Source organism: Schistocerca nitens, chromosome 8, assembly GCF_023898315.1.
Source record: "Schistocerca nitens isolate TAMUIC-IGC-003100 chromosome 8, iqSchNite1.1, whole genome shotgun sequence".
Classification (NCBI taxonomy): Eukaryota; Metazoa; Arthropoda; class Insecta; order Orthoptera; family Acrididae; genus Schistocerca; species Schistocerca nitens.
Genome location: NC_064621.1, coordinates 440840371 through 440865666, shown reverse-complemented (window position 1 = coordinate 440865666; position 25296 = coordinate 440840371). Strand labels below are relative to the sequence as shown.

Sequence of the window (25296 nt, the reverse complement as noted above, 5' to 3'; positions counted from 1 at the left end):
ATGCCTTCATTTCACTTTTGCTGATATTCACCTTTCAATTTCCTTTTAAGAAATTATCCAATCTGCTTAACTGTTCTTCTAATTCCTTTGTTGTCTGTGACAGAATTAAGTCATCAGCAAACCTCAAAGTTTCAGTATCTTCTTAGTGAATTTTAATTCCCTTTACAAATAGCTCCTTGTTTTTCTTCACATCTTGCTCAGTGTATAGATTGAGAAGCATCAGGGATATGCTAAAACACTGTTTCACTCTCTTTTCAACCACAGCTTCCTTACGGCTATTGTTATAATAGCAGTCTGGTTTCTCTGGTATTGGACCCCATGAAAGCTTAGTTGTGGCAATAGACAGTTCGAGGTCTGGATTGGATTGGAAGGTGACAGTTTGCTTATGAGTTGGAAAAGGCTCTGAGCACTATGGGACTTAACATCTATGGTCATCAGTCCCCTATAACTTAGAACTACTTAAACCTAACTAACCTAAGGACAGCACACAACACCCAGTCATCACGAGGCAGAGAAAATCCCTGACCCCGCCGGGAATTGAACCTGGGAACCCGGGCGCGGGAAGCGAGAACGCTATCGCACGACCACGAGCTGCGGACTAGTTGGAAAAGGCAACAAATGTGAAAACAAAAAATGTGGTTGTGGTAACAAACTAACTGATAGCAAAGCCTAATCTTTAAGTCTGTGCCAAACTGAAAAATGCAAGGGGGCTGGAGGTATCTTTTACCAAGAAATCAATCGAGTGGTTACATACGCTTACTCATTGATAAAATAGATGTCAGACTTCACTTCATTGATCATATAATGAAAAAATGCTATCACTCTAAAAATGAAACTTGAGACTGAAGTTTCTCACAAGCACATCCTTGTATAAAACATTCTCCTGGTGATCAATTGCTCCTGACGAAAATAACAGGTGATTGTTGAAAACTAATTTTAATCAGGCTTGACACACAAAGAAGACTGAGAATGTTTTACACAAAGGAGACTGGCTACAAAAAACTCATTCTACAATACTGCACAATTGTGTGGGGCTCACTCCAAACAGGGCTAATAGGGGATATCAAATGTATAGAAAGAAGGTCAGCAAGGATGGTCACTATTTGACTGATGGAAGGGCATCACTGAAATGCTGAAAAACCTAAACTGGCAGATGCCTAAGAGACACCAACTATACCATGAAAGTCAACTTACAATGTTTCAAAAACCAATAATACATGAGGAAGCTAGGAATGTACTATAACCTCTACACATCACTCCAGCAGGGACCACAAAGACACAATTAGACTAATTAAAGTGCATCTAAATGCATTTAAGCAATCCTCTTCCTCATCCTCCATATTAAAATGAAATCGGAAGAAATCCTAATACACGGTACAAACAGCAGTACCCTCTGCCATTCACTCAACAGTGGTTCACAGAATATGGCTATAGCTACTATTTGTTCTCAATGACATGAACAAGAGCTCCCAAGTTCTGGATTGGCTAAAGTCGGCAGAAGCTGGTCAACTTCTAGCAACGGGTGTTTTCAGAATGAATTTTCACTCTGCAACAGTGTACACTTATGCAATACTTCCTGTTAGATTAGAAATGTATGCCAGACTTGGACAATCTGGGAGCCCTGTCTTTCGCATGCAAGTGTTCTGCTTATGAAAGCTAAAGTTCTAGTCCCAGTCTGGCACACAGTTTTAATATGTCATGAACTTTCAACAAGTGTTCTGCGTCCAGCTGACACCATTAGCGGTATAAAAATACATTACCTGTGCCTAAAACTGTGTTTTGTCGAACTAGTAAGCACATGAGAAGTTGCCAACAGTGTGTGAGGAACTCAGAATCCCTCTCTCCCCGGGGTTGCCTATGTGTTGGGCTCCAGCAGGCACAGTTTGCTTTCTACACTCCCTAGCAACTCCCCCAGAAAACTATCTGGATGCAGGAGGCCATGAATGGAAGTGTCTAATAGTTACCAGTGTAATGGAATAAAATCTTACAACAAATTTCACAGCAAATCAAAGACAAAAAAAATGGACTCCATACCTGCAGAATAGGCTTAAAATATGATTCTTAAATTAAAGTTGCTAAACAGTTGAAGATTACTTAACATGGCACGTAAATTCTTTACTCAAACATTTATCTTCAGCACTTAATTTTTGTGATATAGCCACTGCACAATGTAGTAATAATATAAACATATAACAAAACAAGATAATATTTTGTGTGTGAGCGGGAGGGAGGAGGGGATTATGTATAAAAGCTACTACACTTCTGACAATATCCATGCAATGAAAGTTATCCGCGGACGGCGAATAGTTGGTTGGTTGGTTTCGGGGAAGGAGACCAGACAGCGAGGTCAATCGGTCTCATCGCATTAGGGGAGGATGGGGAAGGAATTCGGCCGTGCCCTTTCAGAGGAACCATCCCGGCATTTGCCTGGAGTGATTTAGGGAAATCACGGAAAACCTAAATCAGGATGGCCGGACGCGGGATTGAGCCGTCGTCCTCCCGAATGCGAGTCCAATGTCAAACCACTGCGCCACCTCGCTCGGTCACGGCGAATAAACAAACACTGTATTTAGTACTTATTATTAATACCTGACATCTCTTAGAATGTATCTACTGATGAAATGTACGACAAAAACAACAGTCACTGTACTAAAGTGTGGTCTTATTCTGCGTGTACATTCAAGATACAAGTTTAACAACAAAATTTTCGATTGGTGTTATCTGGTGGAACATTTACGAAACAGACGCCGTATCACTTACATCCGGACGTCGTTTTCGAGGGTGCTTATACTTCTTGTGATGAGTGGGATTTTTCTGGAAGCATTTAACGCCATATTTACAAGGTATTCTGGTATCTTGCTTATATGACTCGAATCCGTCATTCACATCTTCGCAATTACCCGCCATTTTCAACTTTCAATATGTAAACATACGCCTACGCCAATGCAGTTCAGTGTCACAACACGACTACCATTCAATGCTGATAGAGCAGAAGGATCCGCGAAGTCAACTGATAAAAATATGTGAATTATCGTCACAACTAGCGAATACATGTCTCTTGTGCCACTTCCCACTCCTTTAGTCTCTAGATGATTCAATTCATCTTTTGGAAATCTGTTAAGATTGCTTTCGAAGCACCATGTCTTTGCTTTAAAAATAAATAAAATAAAATAAAATAAAATCTCTAATTACTAGTTAAGTTATTTTCAAATTTATCCCGCCATTTGACTGAGAAATTATTTTATATGGTTTTGCGACAGATTTTAAACAGCGATAGAAGTTCATCTTGGAACTGTATGGAAGAGGTAGCTCTTTTACTCCTTGGCTGGAAAAGTGCATTGCGTCGGCTGTCAATAATGGTCGAATGTCAAAAGCTGAGCCAGTAGTGTCAGACTTCTGTTAATATAAGAAAAAATACCGTCTTAAAAAAATGGAGGATGATCTTCCGACAGAGTATGATGTCATTGTGGTTGGAACAGGCAAGTGTTGATTTTTATCTAACAAACAAATAATTTTGTTGAGGGGCATGCTCTAATGATGGTAGAATGGGGGTGAAGTAGTGCGCGATGTGGCACAGCTGCTGGGGAAAGGGCGATTGCATGGGAGCACTATCTTATTATTGTCATTTTTTTTATTTTCCCATGGTTTTATAAATAAGTTTCTCGCCCCAAAAAATATTTACCATTAAAATGTTATTTTTAAACAATAAAATTCGCCATATTCAGTGTTCCATAAACAAAAAAGGCTAGTGCCACTAGCTTTTTGTGTGTCTGTCACTTGACACGTTTTAGGTGCTGTGAGGTGCCTTTCAAATAAAAATTTGCAACGTCGTACCTGATCCTATTGCACTGGATATATCGTTAACATTATTAACTTGAATTCCTCGTTATGAAATGTCAATCTTCAGCCTAATTAGGTTTAATTTGCAAGAATCTGGCGTTTCCCTGGCTGCGAGTTAGAGCAAATTTTTATTGTTAAATGGAATAGTCTACAAATTAAAACTTTAACAAACAGAAAACTAACTATGAGCAATCTATTATCTGACCTACATGTAAAATTGAAATGTGCTAACTGAAAGTAACAGTTTAACGTGACTGTAGTCCGTCAGGAAAAAAGTTGGTTACAATAAAGATGCTGTAATTGTTTAATGTTCATCTCACCAATCATAATGATATATGACTATGAATAAGAATTGTCAAGATTTCTGTGTTATTTCATTTTCATAGTAATTAATAGACCAGTTATTTTCAATCATTTTTACAGTGCTACATTCCAGCCATTTATTCCATGAGAGAGTACCCTGAACTGCCAGTCTCTCGTGGAGCAACTGTATATTTAAAAATGCTGTAGCACTTTTTATCTTTTCTCTTAAGTTACTGTACTTAACAGTTCATGAGTAATGTTGTATTCATGAATAAGATACTCATTGCACTCTAGCAGAATAAACTAAGAGCTGCTTCTGTTTGAGTGGGTGTACTTTTAGTGTCATGAGCCTCTGTTTTCCAACCATGTTATTTTCAAATATTTGGAATGTATCTTGAAATTTAAATGGCCTGAATAAATTAATTTTCTGGTTGACATGTTGCAGGGGCAACTGGGTGAGGGGGTGGGGTGGGGAGAGGGGAGGGGGCAATGGGAGTAGTGTTGCCAATATCCTCCAAGTCAAGCTTGAGAAAGCTCCACGTGTACCTGCAAAAGAGGCAAGACAGCAAGCACATGGCTGTCAAGAAGTAACTGCAATTGGCTGGCATTCCTTCTACGAATAATCTGAGTATTTAGATTCAAGGTTTAAAAATTCCTGTTCATCTACAAGGCAGGTGGCAGTGTTCATTATAAAGCTGCAGTACTAGTATTACTACAACATCGTAAACAGGTCCCTGTTATTACAAATGTGGGTAACTATTTTCTCTGATAAATACAGTGTGATGGAATAAATATTAAGGGTCCATTCTCGTCAGTCAGCCCATAAGCATATTTTCCCAAATGAAGCAATGGATGTAAAAGTTTTTGCAAATTATTTATTGATTCTTGGATATCATGTTCAGATTTCTTTAAAGAAATTGTCATCAGTAAGCCCCTTCCCCAGTCAAGGAGTTTAAGTTGCTCTGTGCAAAAGATGTGGCTCTGACAGAAGTCCTGCACTCTGAAAATAATGTCAAAAAAATAACAATTTTATTAAGCTGTAAGATAATTGTGCTGGAGTAAGAGCAAAGTATTTTGAAATTTGAAAAAATAATAAAATGGTGGATGTTTGAAGCAAAGATTTAGTTTGAACAACAAATGCTGTAGTTTTGTTGATCACATTTTTTTGCAATAACTAATGAATATACTAAAATAACAGAATTAACATATTACTCCTTGTGGACATGCCCAAGGAATAATTCAGCCAAATTTCAAAAATGCATCTTTATTAGAGTGCCAGCAATCCATCCTGTCATTTTGGGAAACTGTGTTTCAAGCTGATCAAATGGATTGCGGACATACTAATAAAAATATGTGCCAGACTGTAGAGTTTCTGATATGCACACCTCATTTTGGACAGCAACTTTAAATCTTGGATGGGTCTTGAAGGTGGCATAATTTCTTTTAAAAAGGACAGAAAATGTCAAAGAGTCAATTAATGTGCAAAAAGATTTACATAGATTGCTTCATTAGTTTTTTCCAAAAAATAGCGTATTTTGTAGCTTGGCTAAGGAGGATGGACCCTTAAGCTATCAACAGAGAATGTACAGTGGCTATTTAATGCAACAGAGGAAGTTTCTGTGATCTGATTGTCTTTTGTTAATGTACTCTGAGACTTATTCCACATATCTGAAGGTTCTTTTTCTTGATGGGATCTACTTCAATGCTTCTGTTTATTATCTTCCCATTTTAAAAGATGATGATCAATTTGTTTGTGCCAAACACTAGTGTGTGTTGATCACTTAATAACTTGAAGGTTAGTTACTTGAAGTCTGGGGCAGCTAAGTAGGCTTCCCAGTTTTATTGCTGTAATCCTTCTCCATTTCTTCCATTAGTCTAATAATTAGAGACTGTACTTCATGGAATGGAAAATGCCTGGCTTAGGGCCTTAATTTTATATTCTCAGGGCCAGCTACAACTGAATGCACAAATGGGATTGTAGCAGACTTGTTTAATGGTCAGCCTAATGTGAGACACATTGATGAAGCTTAAGTATAGTTCTTCAGAAAACAGCAAAATCTCGTGTCAGTCTGTTCCAGTTTATGCTGTTGGGAGGTCAGAATACATCACATGTGATGTCACATGGTTATGGATAAGTTAGTGAAGATCCTAGTGGGAAGAGAAGAAACCCCTGTTTTTTATTTGATCAAGCAGGCACTAGGCCTATTTAGTATAAATTGTCTCCTATTATTAAAGCAGAAAGAACAGAGTGAAAAATAAAATTATATGTGTCACCAGAGAATAAGCAAATGTGAAGGAGGAGATTTTGTATATTGTCATACATTGAAAAAATTAGTAAACTGAGTTTAAGCAAAACTCTCAGTAACCCAAAGGTTGTTTGAGCACCACAGAGCTTCATTAAGCACGGTCCTTTTGGAGGTGGTACTCAGTTGCCTTCCTGTGACCTTTGAACTGACTTAACAGTCAGTTATAAGAGGATCTACAGTTTAACATGGGCTCTAAACCATGGTGCAACTTGACATTTTTCACATTAACATACATTGCTACAGGTGAAAGATGGGGTAAGCGACAGATAAAAATCTTGGGACTGAGTTAGGAAATAGTTACTGTAGCAGTTTTAATGAGGCAAAATCTCACTGAGATAGTAGGACCCTTTGATGAAAGAAATTGGCTATGTATTGTGCTTTCCACCAATAATTGCTGGAATGGATTGTTAATTTAATGACAACATTGTAAACAAAAAAGTTTAGGATTGAAAGATAATCTGAAGAAAGGCAAACCCATGTTTACTGCATTTTTAGATTTAGAGGAGTTTTTGCCACCATTGATTGCTCTACACTCTTTGAAATTCTAAAGGTAGTAGGAATAAGATACAGAAAGGAAAATGTTGTTTACAACTTCTACAGAAACTGCGCTATTGTCGTAAGTATCAAAAGACGTGCAAGTGGAAACAGTTGTTGAAAATGCATTGAGACAGGGTTGTAGTGTATCCCCAATGTTACTCAGTCTGTAAAATCAGCAAGTGTTAAAGGAAACAAAGAGAAATTTGGAAAGGGAATTAAAGTTGAGAGAGGAGTACTTTGGTATTTTATGATGGGATTGTAATTCTTTCAGAGATGGCAAATGACTTTGGAAGGTAGCTGAATGGAATTGATAGCATCTTGAAAAGAAGTTGTAAGATGAATGTCAAGAAAAAGTGAAACAAGGATAGTGAAATATAGTCTAATCAGACAATGCTGAGTGTCCCAGTTTTGTCTTTATGTTCGGACTAATATTGGGAACTACTCTGTGAACTTTGATACAGTTTTAACTAATTGTGGAATGATTTACATGGAAGGTTTGTGTACATAATTTATAAATATTTTGTACAAATTGGCTGAACTGTGATTAATTTGTCTCCTGCCACTGTGAAAAGATGTCATTGCCATCTAGCAATGAATGGCAGAATTCTGGGAAGCACAGCTGTGCACTGTGTGGTGAAGTTACACCCAAACTGTGTCTGTGTACAAACACTCCACTTTGTTTGATGTACCAACAACAGACAGAACATGTTCAATACAGTCAGTGTGGACACGCCTTGACACATTCAGATATGATTTGTTTGGACTTGTAAATTGAGGATTGAACAGGATTAAAGAATCCCTTGTTGATAAATATAAAAGATTTTGGAAAAAAGAGGACAATTACAGTCGCCGGTTTCTTTTCTCCTCAGATTTGCAATCACAGTTCACACTCATAAATTCACTCCACATTATTCAAACAATTGGCAGTGAGTTAACTTCAAAGAATCATAAACAATCATTTGAGAACAATTGCGTAGGGAAAATACCATGCATACAAAATATGTGGTTTTTAATTTTTTATGCTAGAAATAAACATTTTCCAAAATATTACTTCAGCAGGGGATGCAGCTTTGATTCGTTTTTCAAGTATCTTCAGCAGCGCAGCAGATGAATGAACTTTCAGTTTTCTGTTTTCCTTGATCAAACCTAGATGTGCACATGATTAATTGCAGCTATGAATCTGATCAGTGAATCGGTGCTTACTGGGATTTACAAGAGGTGGGGTGTCACAGGCTACATATCTAGCTCAGGTGTGGATTTTCTCTGTTTCTTTTCTTTATATTTGTGGCCTTTGGACATGATCCACTCAGCCAGCCTCCCATACACGATATGTTATGAATTAAGTCATATCCAATCTCATACTTGTAATCACTCTACTCTTTACATTGGTTGTCACTCCAACCTCCACTTAAATGTAGAACAGATAACATTCATGTCTCCTGAGACATTTCCTGGCATCCACTGCTTAAATCATTGAAGTTATATGAAAGTGATGATATTCGGTTATCTAACATTGTTCTCTGATTTTTTATGTATAACTCTATGCAGTGGCCCATAAACAAATTTATTGCTAAATCAGAAAAGTCGTGTGGCCTTAGGTACTGGTTGTGTTCCCCTTGTGAAGCTGTGGCAGGTTGCTAGTTGGTTATAAATTGAAGTGTTAGGAAGTCATATCTCAACAACAGTTGGAGACAAGAAGAGAGTATAAGCTTTTGAAATATGGTGCTCCAGAAGAATGGTGTAGATCAGATGGGAAGACTGATAGCTATTGAAGAGATACTGAGTCTAATTGGAGTGTGTTGCGGCACAACTTGACTAAAAGAAGTGATTATGCAGAGATGTAGACACTGGCACATTGTTGGTGAGCATAGAGAAATACATCAAACCAATCTTAGAAATGAGGTCAACAACAACAGTGTAAACTTTCAAAGTAGTAGACCAGATGTTATGTAAATAGATGTGGTAATTCAAATAAATTGAACTTACTATTAACATAACGATCAACTACATACATTTCTTAATCTGTAGAGGCATTGTTTAAAATGTTGACATCGCGCGTCCTTCTGGTGCATCAGTGTTGCTTTAATTGTTATGGTGTGCGCTTCAAGTTGTCCACAAATGATAATCACAACTGGATGAATTGAGACCATGGATGCAATAGGTGATTTCAGACTCTTAGGTCAGATTTTTAAGTGCAGCATTGTTCATCTGTCTTTAATTTTTGTGTGAAGAGGTCTCAGATATCAGCAAGCTAATGCACTGAGTTCATATTGTATATGAAGAAAAGCATTCCAGTGATTTTATTGTGGTTGACAATAACCACCACACTCTAGTCTCTGCATCTTGCAGTGGTAGCTTGCAAATTGACATGGTTACTAACATGAAATCGTGCCTCATCTGTCATAAATTGTAGACTTTGATAAAAAAAAACAATTTACCTTTCCTGCAGTAGCCACATGTCTGCAGAACCGTATACATTTAACATCCTCTTCAGGCTGTAACGTGGGCAGAGCCATGATCATTGGTGTCCTCAAGGTAATGTCTTTCAGGATATGCCAGCCAGTTGTTTGTAATACTCCCACCAGCTGTGAGGACAACTTCACTATGGATCTACATCATGCACTACCAAATATCTTCCATGTGTGCCTCAGTTTTTTCCAAACGTGATTATTTGTACACCTTATCAAACATGGATCCAGTTGTCTTAAACTTCTTTGACTTCATGTATCAATGATTTAGTAAGGAGATTATTATTAAACTTGAATGATTCAAGTAACTGAAACATTATATACTAATCATTTATTTGCCTCTACTGCGAACTTCTCTGTGGAAACCACATGTCTGAGTGAGTGTTCTTGTGTCTCTATGTTCAATAAGTTTAGTTCTGTCTGTGGATGTCAATTTTTACGATGTGAGTTGTAAAAATGTGCCATACTGAGAAATGTTTTAAGGTAATTGGTATTTAGAAAAACTATTAACTGGACAAGATTTGTCGAGGGCAGTAGAAATGTGCCTGAGAAATATTTTAAGTTAACTCGCATTTAGAAAAATTATTAACTGGACAATATTTGTTGAGGGTAGTATGTAGACTATCTATTTACTTGTGTCAGCAACCATCTCTTTAAGCACTGATATATAACGTAAGCAGCCTGTTCTATCTTCTTAAAGTTTCCAGTCACAGTTACACTACAGTTGAGTGAAATGAGAGAAGTGAAAGAAAAACTGCAGGAATGCAAAAAGTGTAAAAGATTATGTAATATTGGACTGCATAACTATTTGAAGTATAAGTTCAGATAGATAGATGGGTCTAATAATACTTAACTCTCCTATAGTTGTCTTTCTTCCTAACTGTGTCAAATGTGTTTTATGAACTCTGAAATGTAGTTAACACAGTGTATGTTAAATGTTTTTTGACCTACTCTCTTTGTTGCCTTTTCTTTTATATCTTTGTGTTCCTTCATCCTCATATAAGCTTGGGTTTCTCTAGGCCTGGCTGTGGAATGACCTGCACCCCATGTCCAACATCCTCCAAATCCTCCAAAAACCATTCCTCCATGCTCGCTCAAGAAAGACCATGTGGTTCCAAAATCTAAGAGTGCTGTTATTGATTTTTGTATGTTTCTATAGGTTGTGCAAAATCTGCATATTATTTCTCTCCTTGGTTCCAACCAAAATAAAATTCCGTGGATTTGGCTCCAACTAACTCCCTGAAGCTGTAACTTGTACACCAGTGGCAAGACGCAGTCAATACCTTCACTGCACGATAACAACAGTGAAGTCACTGATGACAATGCCACCAAAGCTGTGTTATTAAATATGGTTTTCCGAAACTCCTTCACCAAAGAAGACGAAGTAAATATTCCCGAATTCCAATCAAAAATGACTGCGAAGATGAGAAACATGGACGTAGATATCCTCGGTGTAGCAAAGCAACTTAAATCACTTAATAAAGGCAAGGCTTCCATTCCAGATGGTATACCAGTCAGGTTCCTTTCACAGTATGCAGATGCAATAGCTCCATATTTAGCAATTATATACAACCACTCTCTCACAGAAAGTTCCGTATCTAAAGTCTGGAAAGTTGCTCAAGTCACACCAATACTCAAAAAGGGAAATAGCAGTAATCCGCTGAATTACTGGCCCATATCACTAACGCCAATTTGCAATGGGGTTTTGGAACATATAATGTATTCATTATGAAGTACCTCAAAGGAAACGATTTACTGACACAAAGTTGGCACAAATTCAGAAAATATAATTCTTGTGGAACACGACTAGCTCTTTATACTTGTGAAGTAATGAGTGCTATTGACAGGGGATGTCAAATTGACTCCATATTTTTAGATTTTCCCAAGGCTTTCAATACCATTCCTCACAAGCGTCTTCTAACCCAACTGTGTGCCTATGGAATATCGTCTCAGTTGTGCGACTGGAATTCATGATTTCCTGTCAGGAACGTCATAGTTCATAGTAATAGATGGAAAGTCATCGAGTAAAACAGAAGTAATATCCGGCATTCCCCAAGGAAGTGTTACTGGCCCTCTATTGCTTCTGATCTATATTAATGACAATGGAGACAATCTGAGAAGCCCTCTTAGATTATTTGCAGATGATGCTGTCATTTACCATCTTGTAAAGTCATCAGATGACCAAAACAAATTGCAAAATGATTTAGATAAGATACCTGTGTGGTGCGAAAAGTGGCAGTTGACCGTGGATAAAGAAAAGTATAAAGTTATTCACATGAGTACTTAAAGAAGTCCGCTAAATTTTGTGTGGCGGTAAAGTTACACAAATCTGATGGCTGTAAATTCAACTAAACACTTAGGGATTACAATTACAAATAATGTAAGTTGAAATGCTCACATAGGTAATGTTGGGGGTAGAGCAAACCAAACGCTGGGATTCATTGACAGAACACTTAGAAGGTGCAATAGATCTACTAAAGAGACTGCTTACACTACACTTGTCCGCCCTATTCTGGAGTATTGCTGTGCGGTGTGAGATCCGTATCGGGTGGGACTGACAGATGATATTGAAAAAGTTCAAAGAAGGGCAGCTCGTTTTCTATTATCGGGAAATAGGGGAGGTAGTACCACAGACATGATATGTGAATTGGAGTGGCAATCATTAAAACAAAGTTTTTTTTTTTTTGTTGCAATGGGATTTTATCATGAAATTTCAATCACCAGTTTTCTCCTCTGATTGCGAAAACATTCTGTTGGCACTCACCTGCGTAGGGAGAAATCATCCTCACAATAAAATAAGAGAAATCAGGGCTTGCACAGAAAAATTTAAGGGCTTGTTTTTCCTGCGTGCCGTTAGAGAGTGGAACGGTTGAGAGACAACATGATGATGGTTCATTGAACCCTCTGCCGGTCGCTTAATTGTGAATAGCAGAGTAATCACGTAGATGTAGAAACACTCAAATGACCATCACTCAAAGAGACTTTGTTTCATGACAGAAGCCTGCTCCTCAGTGTTACAATGTCTTCACTGATGGCACATTGACGAGAACTTAATTGAGATACTGGAAGCAGTTGATGCCAGAATCCACCAGTTCTCATCAACGAGTACTGTCGCAGTGGTTCCTGGGTGTCCTTAAATAGAAATTCTCCAGGAAGAGATGTGCTGTGCCCTAGTAAATCATGACCAGGTATAGGTGTGGTCTTGTGATGGGGCCAGCGACCTCGTGCTGTTGCATACTGAGGTACCTGGCGGTCTGGGGTATTCTTGAAAATCCTGCATGGCTGCAATGGACCACATGAGCTTTGCTTTCCATGACTTGCATATTATAACCATCATGCGTATTGTGATTGGTGCCCCTCAGCGCCAAAGCAGGTTACATTGGAAGTTAAGTCTCCTGAAAGTAAGTACTGACCAACCTGGCTGTCTGCCTTTGACAGTTTTCTGAATGGAACTTTTCATTTTACTCGGTTAAGTGAATGTAAGAAATCTAAATGCAGTTAAAATTAAATTGTCCCTTACTTTCTTCATCTTGTACTGCTGCTGTTCATTCCCTGCCTTGGATGACTTTGGTAATTCCTGATAATTTACAAAAATTGACACATCTGACCAAGTACCTCATATAGTTAAATTGAATCTCCTCCCTTACTAAAGATTTTTACTGTAATTCAGTAATAGAGCCTGTTGCCAAAATAATTTAACAAGTTGGGCCTACCATTTCTGGATAACATGAATATTCTGAATATTGATGGCTTTGTGACAACAGATGTAACTTTAAATAATATAACTGGCTAAGTAGGGCTAAGTAGTTTTCTTTTAATCTTGTATTTGTAATATTGAACCATTTTTTGGATGAAACAGAACATTGTCCAAAGTCTCGGAAAACTGGTTGCGAAAAAGTATTACTGTGTGACTGAAAATAATTTACAGAATGGTGTCTAATTTGGAGGTGACATCATTTTAGAAGTACAGCGTGTGAAATATTAGGATCCAAAAAGATAGATAATTGGGGCTGGAAGAGGAAATGCACAACATCAATTTATCAGAAGTGCAGCAAAAGAGTGAAGTACGAAGAGGAGGAAGAGGAAGAGAAGAATTAGTTGAGTAATACATCTGTAAAATTTGCAAATAACAACAGTATATTTGTGTTTATCATATTCCTTCAGAACATATCAAATAGAAACTGGACTTAGCAGTGCTTGAATGGAACTAAAATTTTCATCAAATACTAAAGCAGTGTAACACAGTTTGATAATAGTAAATCACTCTTGAATTGAATGCGATTATTGATTCATAAGTTTGTGAGTAAAAAGTAGTTACATAGCTGAAAACATACAGGTTTATCAGAAAGGGAGTCAAATAGAAACCATGAAAAATTTGAGAGTAGGAAGACAGACCAAATGAAATTTAACTCGGTCAGCATCTTAGAAAACGGTTACGCAGAGCTACACCTTATGCATGCAGCAAAATATATTGCTGGTGTAAAGAAAGAAAAAGGAAAGAAAATTCCAAATAGAAAAAAGTATTAAAGAGAAGATGAAAATTTCAAGAAAATTATGATAAGAACATAATATAATATGTTGAATCGACAAAAAATGGAAATGTCCTTGAGAAGATTTGAAAAGTGGCAATAATAATTTGCTAAGTGAAATGATTGAAAACTATAAAACATGAAAGGAAAAAAAACTTATGTAGGGCGTCCATTATAAGTAATCATTTAAGGAGGCATGGTAACTAAAAGCTAAATTGTCATGAAATAGGGGAGAGAGTGCCATGGATACAATAAGCAAATGGGAGTGGCTATCATTAAAACAAAGGCGTTCATTGCGGCAGGATCTTCTCACAAAATTTCAGTCACCAACATTCTCCTCAGTGTGTGAAAATATTTTGTTGGTGTCCACCTACATAGGGAGAAACGGTCATTATAATAAAATAAGAGAAATCGGAGTTTGCATGGGAAGATTGAAGTGTTCATTTTTCCCCACACACTGTTTGAGAGTGAGAATGAAAGTGGAATTGTAGAGAAGTAGCTTGAAGGTGGTTCGATAAACCCTCTTCCAGACACTGAATTGCAGAGTAATCATGTAACAACAAAAATAATCAGTTTTTGAAAATATAATGTAATTGTATGGATAAAAAATCTACTCACCAAGCAGCGGCAGGAAAACACACATGTAAAAAGTATTGTTTACACAAGCTTTCAGAGCCAGTGGCTCCTTCTTCTTGGAGAGGGGTTGAAGGGGAAGGAAGAGGGATGAAGGAAAATGATTGGTGAGGTTTAGGAAAAGGGGAAGAGTTCAGAAAAGTCTCCCAGCACCCCAGGTCGGGGAAGACTTACCAGAAGAGATGAGAAGGAAGGGCCTACAATATATTCACTAAAGTTTTCACCAGCAACATTGAAGAAATATTAGATTTTAATCAAAGGAGAAAAACAAACTGGCTCTAGAAGTTGATATAGCACAGGAGACCATCTGTGCTGCAGCTCCATTAGACTTAATCAGGATAGTGAACAATTTGGAGGTGAAAGGGCAAGTTGAACAAGGTGGTTCTAGATTACAAAAACTAATTTTGGAAGTCCTTGAAACAGTTTCCAGATTCTTTAACGGGGAAAACAGAGGAATATATTCCAGTGGATCAGATGATTTTTTACTGTCTGCCTCTAGAGCAGATAAACAACAAATGGAAGAACTTTGTAGACCAACTCTGAAAATAAATTACAATAAGAAAAACAATTTATAACCAACAGGTCAAAAAGAAAATAGTACAAATAAACAAAGATGTCATAGAAACAGTTTGTTTTGTAGTTGGGACTGTTTATGACAACAGTTGGATGGACTGGAAAAGAAATTAACAGATTAGCCAAAATTACCTGGAGAGATTTCTTAAATTAAACTTAACTTCAGATATGTTTTTAAAGAAAAGGTTACCTTAATTTGAATTACCGATTTTGAATTAATGGTATCGAGACATGGACTTTAATGAAGAAAGGTAGCTCAGCAAGCAGTGGAGAGATGCATGTTGGGAATTGCTAGAAAACAAATAAATAGATCAGCAAGCAGATGAGTAAAAGATTGATTATGACTATAATTAAAATTAAATGGTGATGGGCAGAAGATACATCTAGGTGCATGGATGATCAGTGAACCATGGAAGTACTTTGCTTGATGCGGATACATAAAAAAACTAGGCATCCTGATTAAAGGAGGGTAGATGGCTCTAGAAAATTTGCAGAATCCACTGGGGTACATGTGCCTTAAGGCTATCAAATATGGACAGCTCTTGGAGGAGGTCTTCATTCAGCAGTGGATGAAATGACTTATTGTGTTACGCAGTAATGCAAGAAAATCATTTTGCTGTAATAATAGTCTACTCAGTATATTTTATTGGTTATAAGTCATTTTTTTAACTATTCAGTTAACAAAGTATTAATTTAAATTTCTGTTCACAGGAATGACAGAATCAATTGTTGCTGCAGCAGCCAGCAGAGTTGGTAAGAAAGTTCTTCATCTAGACAGGTAAGGGAAAAATTATTTCTGTTTTGATAGCTACAGAAAAATTATCTGTGTAGTATCAGTATAAAGATAATAAAATTAAGTGTATTATATTAAAGAGTTTACTGTTTGCAGTCAATCTTACAGTTTATACATATTTATTTAATTTTTTGTTCAAGTTAGGTAATATATTACCAGCAGAAAAATTCTACTTTGGGATCACAAAAGCTGAATATGTTGTTCTTTTTAAAAAACTGACAGAAAAGTGGGGAACCAGCTGTCTCAAACCTCAAAAAAAATTTTGGCATGTGAACATGTTAACACTCTTTTTGACACAGACATTGTAAATCCTTTTACCCAGTTTGTCTTTATAGTTCAGTCTTCATACTCAGCATCTCCTTGTCACTGCCACTGTCCATATATGTCACTCTCCCACTGCCTCCTCTTTCTCTGTTGATTTAAAATATATCTCACAGCCACTGACTCCATTCTCATTTACAGGGTTTCATTGTGTGTTTCTTTCCCACTGCCACTGCCTCCATCATACTTCGTCAGCTCAAAAATTGTGAGTGATCTTAACTTATTTTGTCCTCTTTACTCACATGTTTAAAATTTCAGTAAAAAATGTGCTCTCACCTATACCGGTATGTTAAAGCTCGTCATTCTAGGAGAGTCCAGATCTCCCAAGTGTATGCATGGTCTCCAAACATTTGTATTTTCATTTCCACTGTCTCCTCTTTATTTGCTTCCACTTCCTCTATCTCCACCCGTCTCTCTTTCTATTTTACTGCTGCTACCTCACAATGACCATCAGTATCTCCTCTCTTTTCCGCTATCACTGTCTCTTTACTACTCTCTCATCAAAAAAAAGTGTGAATGTTTGTGTGCCAAAATTTTTGGTGAGGAAGGTGGAATGAGAATGGAGGCAGCTGGTTCCCCAGTTTTCTTGCAGACTTTTAAAAGGGAATATATTTGCTATTTTTGTGCTCTGACAGGAATATATTTTTGCTGGTTCCCTTCTTTTCCCTGCCACAGCTCATATAAAAAAAGTTCTATACAATTCTTGAAATTTTCCTACTATAGAAGGTATCCCAAGAATTTTTGGAATTGCAGCAGGATAACATAGGCTTCTTGCCACAATATTTTGGCTGACAGCCATTCAGCCATCTTCAGGTGAGTGTTTCGCACTACATGTATACTAAAAATTGGAGAGGACATGCACAATGGCAGCTGCTTTATGAGCGACCGCTCTACTGTTATGCGCCCTCTTTGAATATTGCTCCATCTATGGCATGCAGGCACATGCATAATGTGATACTTGTGTGCACTCTGTCAAAATGCACACTCGTGAACTTAAAATTCAGATGTGGAAATTAATAAAATGTAAACACATTCCACAGATTCCTAATAATTGAATCCCAGAAGGATCTCGTCGAGGCCAAGATTTCCATGGAATGTCCTGCAGAGATACAATGCCTGGCTATAACAGACTTACTGAGCTGTGAAAGGCAAGCGAGGCAGTCATGTTCAATGCATCTTTGTCGCACTGTGCACATTGTCTGACCAATGTAGGTTTTGCCACACTGACAATGTATTCTGCAGATTCCAGCCTTCCACAATCCCAGATGGTTCTTTGACGAACGAAGAAGAGTACAAGTCTTTGTAGGTGGGCATAAGATTATTTCAACGTGCTGTTTCTTACGATTCTCCCTAAATCAGTGAAATACTGCTGATGTACAGGAGGAACGTCCTGGATTTGAACTGATCCTTCTCCTTGTGACCTTGTCTGTGGTCACATTTCTTCTTCCTTAAAGCTGTGTTGATCTGAAGTGAAGTGGGGAATATCCATCATCTATGAACATTGATTGCAGGTGTACCAGCTCCTTTACAAGGCTGTCTCCCTCAGACACAACATGCGCCTGGTGCATCAACATTCGAAGGATGTCCGTAGCTTGTGATGGGTGCTGGTAACTAGATTCCTGAAAATACAGAACTGTATGTATGGTTTATTGTAAACAGAATTCCCCAATGATCCGTCCACTTTCCATGTGGCCAAGATGTCTAGAAAAGGCAGACAGCCGCCCTTCCCCAATTTCATCGTAAATTTGATATTCTCAGATAGAATTCAGATGCTGCAAAAAGCATGACTGTTCTTATTCATCATGGAGCCACACTACAGAAGTATCATCTGCATTTTGCCAGAAGACTTTTGGTTTAAGTGCTGTTACAGAAAATGCCCTTGCCTCAAATTATTCCATAAAAAAGTTTGCTACCAAGGGGGGGGGGGGGGGGGGGGGGAAGAGCCACCTATGGCATCACCATCAATTTGCTCAAAATATTCACAGTTGAATAAAAAGTAGCTTGAAGAAAGGGGATGATGAAATAGTGGTGTTGTTTCGGCTTTGAACTTTTTGCTGCTGAGTGACAATGAATCCATGAGAGGAACCCGTAGTGAAGACTGAGATAACATTGAAGATTACTAAAAAGTCATTTTGACTCGATGAGTTGAATTTAAGTCTGCTAGTAAAGTCACTGGAGTTGTGAATATCATTGTGAATATCATGTGAACACTTCCCTACAAAAGATCTCAGTAAAGAATCAAGATGCCAGGTAAGTCATGGAGTGCCAATATTGCTCACAATAGGACATAATGGAAGACCTTCTTTGTGTATTTTTGGAAGACTGTATAACCATGGTGGAACAGAGCTGTGAGATTAATATTTTTGCAACTTCTTGTGGAAGGGAAGAGGAATTTGGCAACACTGCCATTTTTCTATTCTCTCTGTGGGGTCTCTATCAATCTTCTGATACATTGGTTCACTCAGCAAGCCATTTTGTAATAGCACAGTGGTGTTTTCCTTGTCCACTGGAAGGATCACCTTGTGAGGATCTTCTCACAGCTTTCCTAATGCGACCCTTTCAATCGAGGAAATGTTGTGCTTCAGAGGCGCAGCTCACTAGGGTCCCCCTTGTGGATTCATTGTCACTCATCAGCAGTAAGTCCAAAGTTTATATAGCAGTGCTGTTTTACCATGCCCTTTCCTCAAACTATTTTCTGTTAAACAGTGAATATTTTGAGCAAATTGATGGTGTTGCCATGGGTAGTCCTCTCTCCACTCTGGTAGTGAAATTTTTTATTGAAGACTTTGAGGAGATGGCTCTTGATTCGGGAGAACTTAAACCAAAAGTCTTCTGGCAATGTGTGGATGGTACTTCTATTGTGTTGCCCCAAAGAAGAACTGTCACACTTTTTGCAGCATCTAAACTCTCTCCACAATAATATCAACTTTATGATGATGGAAACGGAGGAGGGCGGCTGTCTGCCTTTCCTGGACGTCTTGGTCAGACAGAAAGTGGATGGATCATTGGGACATTCCATTTACCATAAGTCCACAGATACAGATGTGTATTTGCATGCATCTGGTTGCCACCATCCATCACAAACTACGGGCATCCTTCGAACACTGTTACTCCTTGCGAAGGATCTACACCTACAATCAGTGTTTAAAAATAATGGATATTCCCTGCATCAGTTCAGCACAGCTTTAAGGGAGAAAAAGAGTGGCCATCCACAGGATCAAGAGAAAGAGCAGTTGAAGTCCAGTGTGCTCCTCCTGTAGGTCAGCAATATTTCTTCGAAATAAGAGAGAATTTTAAAAAAACATCATGTCAAAGTAATCTTCAACCCACCTTCAAAGACTTGGCCTCTTCTCGCTATGGAAAGTATAATCTGGGATTGCGGAAGGCTGGAATCTACAGAATACCTTGCCAGTGTGTCAAAGCCTACATAGGACAGACGATGTTTACAATGTGTGAAAGGTGCATTGAACTTGGCCTTGACAAGATCTTACGGGATTTAGTTACTAGGAATAGGTGGAAATACATTTAGTACAAGCTCTTATTAATCCCAGTGGCGGCATTCAACTGGATAAGGTGTGGGACCCAGTGATTTCATTAATTTCTTCAGAGAGAAAATGTTTATATGACCAATGACCTGTCCAGCGATATTTAATTTTACTAATTTTGGCATCTGAATTTTAATGCCACAAGTGCGCATCCTAACAGGGAGAGGACATATATTATCGCATTACGCATGAGCCTGTACACCATAGATGGAGCAGCAGGGCGCATAACTCAACAGATATCACTCATATAGTGGCTGTCTTCATGCATGTGACTGTACACCAGTTTTTGGTATAAAGGTGGCAATATGAACTAACAATCTCAAGTGTGAAACACTCACCTGAAGATACTGTAACTTTTAACGTCTAGAGGTGGGTAACGGTTAATGAGGTGGGAAAAAATTGTGTACTTCCCTGAGAATACTATCACAAGCATATACTGTAAAAATTTTTGATGATTTACTATGGATTGAAATTATAGAAGTGGCTATCCCCACAATTGATACTTTCTGTATCCAAAAATCTGATTTTTCGTGGTTTTTTGTAGGAACTGCCTATGAACAAATAGTGCTTTTATAAGCCACCTAGGACCCATCCTGACCACACCTAATCCAAAAGAATCAACTGATTTGCTCAATTTGCTTGGGCTGGTAGAAGTGTGTAATTTTTCAATTGTGTCCCTTTATTGTAGGATAACTACAGTATGCTCATTCTTCTGATAGGTATACAAATGGTCATTAGACCGAGAGCTATCCAGAGCAGTTGACTCTCATATTTGTGATCATTAGAACCTGAGATATGACCCCCTAAAAAGCAGCATTTTCATGCACGGTTTTTGGAGCAGTGCATGGACCGATGGTTGCTTATTTGTTGATTCTCACCAATGCTCTCTCTTAATATGTTTGACAGTGGTTGTTTTAGAGGACAGAGTAATGCAACAAAAGTACACTAAATAAATGTCATCATTAGATTAGTTTTCAAATGTAAATGTTTTGATGTCCCAAGTGGTAGTATCCCAGTATCTGTGCATAATTTCACTCACTTGTAACTTCGTTTTTACTGTCAGCAAATTTTGTGGTGCATTTATACAACCAGCTTAATGGTCATTGGGTCCTGAACTGCCATGACCGGGGTTTGCAAATCTGAATATAGTGGTCAAAAGTTGGCAGTGTTGACCAGAGAAAGATAGTTTCCCTAACTGGCAGTGCAGATGTGAGCCTGGTTGAGCTGTTCAGCTGGTACTTGACATTGCTGTATGGCGAGTCAGTGCAGAGCTGGAAATGGCGTTTATGATTGTTGACTGGTTGCACATTGCATTGATGCCGGTGGAGACTATCAGAGATGAGACTGCACTAGGTGTAGTTTGCACTTCAGCAGGGGAAAGGGAGGTTGGCGGAGTTAGATTAAATCGTGACAACAGGCTCCCTTCCCTTTAGTGTCTCAGCCAGTGTAGAAATATCTCCAGCATGTACATGGAAGATGTAATGTACCACATTGGACTGTAGTATTTGCTCAGATTTGCATATTCTTCATCAAAATATCTAGGTGTTTTTTAAATAAAGTACACCAGCTTGAAGTTGGAAGACAGGCTTTGAACAGCACACTAATATGCATTACAGAGGACACAGCTTTTTGTAGGTAAACATTTTCAATTTGAAGCTGATGAACTAACAGAGCTATATATTGATAAGAAATTAATCATAACCTATTGGTTATATGGACGTTTTCTTCAGCACATTAGCTGAAGTTTTGGAAAGAGCCTCAGCAACTTAAACTAAACTAATAATATGTGGACACATGAACATGAACAAAGATGTTGAGGTTGAAATTAACTTTTCAGACATTTTGAACAGTTTTGGCATACCACAAATCATAAACACTGGTTCTAGGGTATCATGTCTTCTCTGATCTTTACTGTCAAATAATAAAGCTAGAAACAGGCTTGATAAAACCAACAAAAGTGTAGGGCTACAGGAGGACATTCTTGGAACACAAAATGCATACTTTTTCTGGGTACTGGCAAATCAAACCTGGGACATTCTCAATTATTTGTTAGAGGTATTCAAATATGTGTCTTCTCCTACAGTTCTTAACCTCTGCAGCTCCCTTTAGTACCATGGAGGTTATTCCCTGATGTCACAATACATGTCCTATCATCCTTTCCCTCCTCCTTGCCAGCATCTTCCACATGTTCCTTTCTTCACCAATTCTGCAGAGAACCACCTCATTCTTTATTTTATCAGGCCAGTGAAGTGTATACAGCAAACAATGTACATGTTAAGCTCTCTAAATTCTGCGCATTGCTGGAATTAATTTTTGGGGAAACATTTCAAAAGTAGCTACTTCAACAGCAGTAGCTAATGAAAATACATGGATAACTGGAGGTATCAAAGTCTCTCTGACACTTGAATTCCTATTCTTTACAAAAGTGCTGTACTAGTCAACAGTTCTTCCTATCACATGTAAAGCACAGTACAGTAAGATATAAAGAAGGGTAGTGCTTGCTGCAAAAAAAAAAAAAAAAAAAGTCATTCAATGATAATATATAATGCAGACAATAAAAGCAAAGTGCTATGGGATTTCATTGAAAATGAAACAGGAAAAGGCAGACACAATTATAAAACAGAGACAGGGGTAGGGTAATAGAAAATCTTTGGGCATTGGTAAATTTTGTAAATGACTGAATGCCCCAACTGTTAACAGTGGGAAACAACATTCAATGATAGTCAGTCATTGTATTTAACACAGTACATGACATGCTGTATTCATTTTAATTAATAGTTCCATGATAAAATGAGAGATAGCAGTTGTATTACAAATTTCAGATTTTTGCTAATAGCAGTTGTGTCAGAGAGTGTGCATGTAAACAGTGGTAAATGCCAGTAGTAGTAATGCAGGTGAAGTTCAAGTCAGGAAAATGCTTTTTGGGGACCATTAGTGTGAATCTGTGTGTGAATCATAGATTCATTTTGAAAATTGTTATACATTAATATTACAAAAATTGTTAATGCAAATCTTCGTGTCAGAAAGTGAAGCAATTTCGATCTTTTAAATCCATATTTTGAGAGATCTTAGGGTAAAGCTTGGTTAGTTTGAACAGCAGGTAAACAGTTGTAAGTCAGTTCTGACCCACATTAAGTGCACTAAGTTTGTGAGTAAACAATGTTAATGTTTCCACTGCCAAATTTTTAAGAATAAAATTTTGGGTAAAATTTACCATTTTAGAAATCTGTTGTTTCTCTAAATATATTTGAAAATAGCAACTTATCAGAGTTAAAAAATCACATTTCGAGCACTTGCTACATCTTATTTATAATATTTTATTGAAACTTTGCTGTGCAATTTCTCAAAATAGCCAGCCACCTTGTCCCAAACCATTGTTTACAGAAGAATTCTTCATTTCTCTGGTATTGTGAAGTTACAACAAAATCCTCCTAAAACACATGTAGCACTCACAATGAATTACATTGCAAGTGCAGTGATGCTCTTTCCCACAACAGTGAGCGTAGTCAGGAAGACAGTAAAACAGTTAAAAATAGGAAGTCAGCAAACATAGATGAAGTTATAGCCTCTGTTTTGAAAGCATGTGTAGGCAGCATGCAAGGTAACGTAAAGAATATACAAGACTAAAAGCTTGCTTCCCTACCTATCGAGTAGTCTCAAAATAATCGAATCAGTAATGAAAGATAGATTAATGAGTTTCATGAATAAATACAGTGTTTTTAATGAAGCACAGTTTGGTTTTAGACTTGTCTGAGTCATTTGACACTGTTGACCTTAAAATACTTGTTCACAAGTTAGGTGCATTAGATGAGACAGGAGTAGCAAACAAATGGTTCCAGTCATACATGAAAACAGTGAGCAAAAAGTAAAGGCACATAGTTCACATGTCTGCTGATAGTAAATTTTTAGTAAAACATTTGTCAGACATGAAACAAACAAACCTGTGTGTTCCTCAGGATAGTGTATTGGGTCCAGTTTGGTATTCAATATATATATATCAGGGACTTTCCATACAATATGACATGGAGAAAGAATTCTCTTTGCTGATGACAGCAGCATCATAGTAGCTGATAAAACACCAGAACTCCTATTGGAAGATGCAAATGAAGGCCTCAAGGAGGTTTATGATTGGGTGGGATGAAATAAATTAGCACTGGGTAACCAGAAAACAAGCATTACTCACTTCAGTATAAAGAAGAAAAACAACTCTGTCACATTAAGCATAAATGATATAGAAAGAAACATTCCACACGGGAAAAATATATTAAAAAAAGATGCTGTGACTTACCAAACGGGAAAGTGCTGGTAGATAGACACAATAAAAAACACACAAACACACACACAAATATCAAGCTTTCGCAACCCACGGTTGCTTCATCAGGAAAGAGGGAAGGAGAGGGAAAGATGAAAGGATATGGGTTTTAAGGGAGAGGGTAAGGGGTCATGCCAATCCCGGGAGTGGAAAGACTTACCTTGTGGGGGAAAAAAGGACAGGTATATACTTGCGCGCACGCCCCCACACACACACACACACACACACACACACACACACACATCAATCCGCACATATACAGACACAGGCAGACATATATACTGTGTAAAAAATTATAATTTTTAGGGATAAACAGTTGTTGTCAACTAAGATGGAATGAAGACAAAAAGATACTGGCAAAATAGCTCAGTCAACAAAGACCAAGAAAGGGGCAAAAGGGGGTAAAAAATTATGTAGTCACAATTTTTTTACAGTGTTTTAAAGGACTATAACGAGCATCGTACTAAAAATCCTGATGAGGGTGGGGGTGAGGGTGTAGTTAAAGATATCATTTTTATGTTTTTCATAGTTAACTCTATAACCACAACTTATATGAAAATTTTTACCAGTATAAAATTAAACTACATTAAATTTTCTATAAAAACGGTCCTATTCATTTTTTTCTCCTGTTCTAACAGTTTTTGTGTTTCAAATAATGGAAAAAATAACAATAATCAAAAGCTGTTTAGATGGTATAAAATTAATGGTTTTTGTTAAATGAAGGGGGTTATAAACAAATACTGCATGTGTGTATTGTGGTCTGGAGGGGGATGAGAAAGGGGGGGGGATGACTTAAGAGATAAGAATGGTTGTTGGGTTGTGATCACGCACTGTCGTTTTGCCTTGTCAATAGATTTGCTATCTGAAGAGTGAGGCAAGTCACCACTCTACCTACCCCACCCCACTATGTCACAAGAAACAATTACCGAGCGAGGTGGCGCAGTGGTTAGCACACTGGACTCTCATTCAGGAGGACAACGGTTCAAATCCGTCTCCGGCCATCCTGATGTAGGTTTTCCGTGATTTCCCTAAATCGTTTCAGGCAAATGCCGGGATGATTCCTTTGAAAGGGCACGGCCGATTTCCTTCCCAATCCTTCCCTAAGCTGAGCTTGGGCTCCGTCTCTAACGATCTCG

At 37.8% G+C, this 25296-nt stretch overlaps 2 protein-coding genes across 2 annotated transcripts in view; one reads left to right on the top strand and one right to left on the bottom strand.

The window, feature by feature from the left end:
• The window catches only part of LOC126199385 (histone PARylation factor 1), a 107102-nt gene extending 104155 nt beyond the window's left edge, over positions 1-2947 (bottom strand). The window contains exon 1 of the mRNA XM_049936304.1: positions 2761-2947. Coding sequence (XP_049792261.1) covers positions 2761-2907 — 147 coding nt within the window. The 5' untranslated portion in view covers positions 2908-2947. The remainder of the gene's footprint in view (positions 1-2760) is intronic.
• Positions 2948-3322: 375 nt separating this feature from the next.
• Positions 3323-25296, top strand: part of LOC126199384 (rab proteins geranylgeranyltransferase component A) — a 53401-nt gene continuing 31427 nt past the window's right edge. Inside the window, exons 1-2 of the mRNA XM_049936303.1 lie at positions 3323-3479; positions 15901-15967. Coding sequence (XP_049792260.1) covers positions 3431-3479; positions 15901-15967 — 116 coding nt within the window. The 5' untranslated portion in view covers positions 3323-3430. The remainder of the gene's footprint in view (positions 3480-15900; positions 15968-25296) is intronic.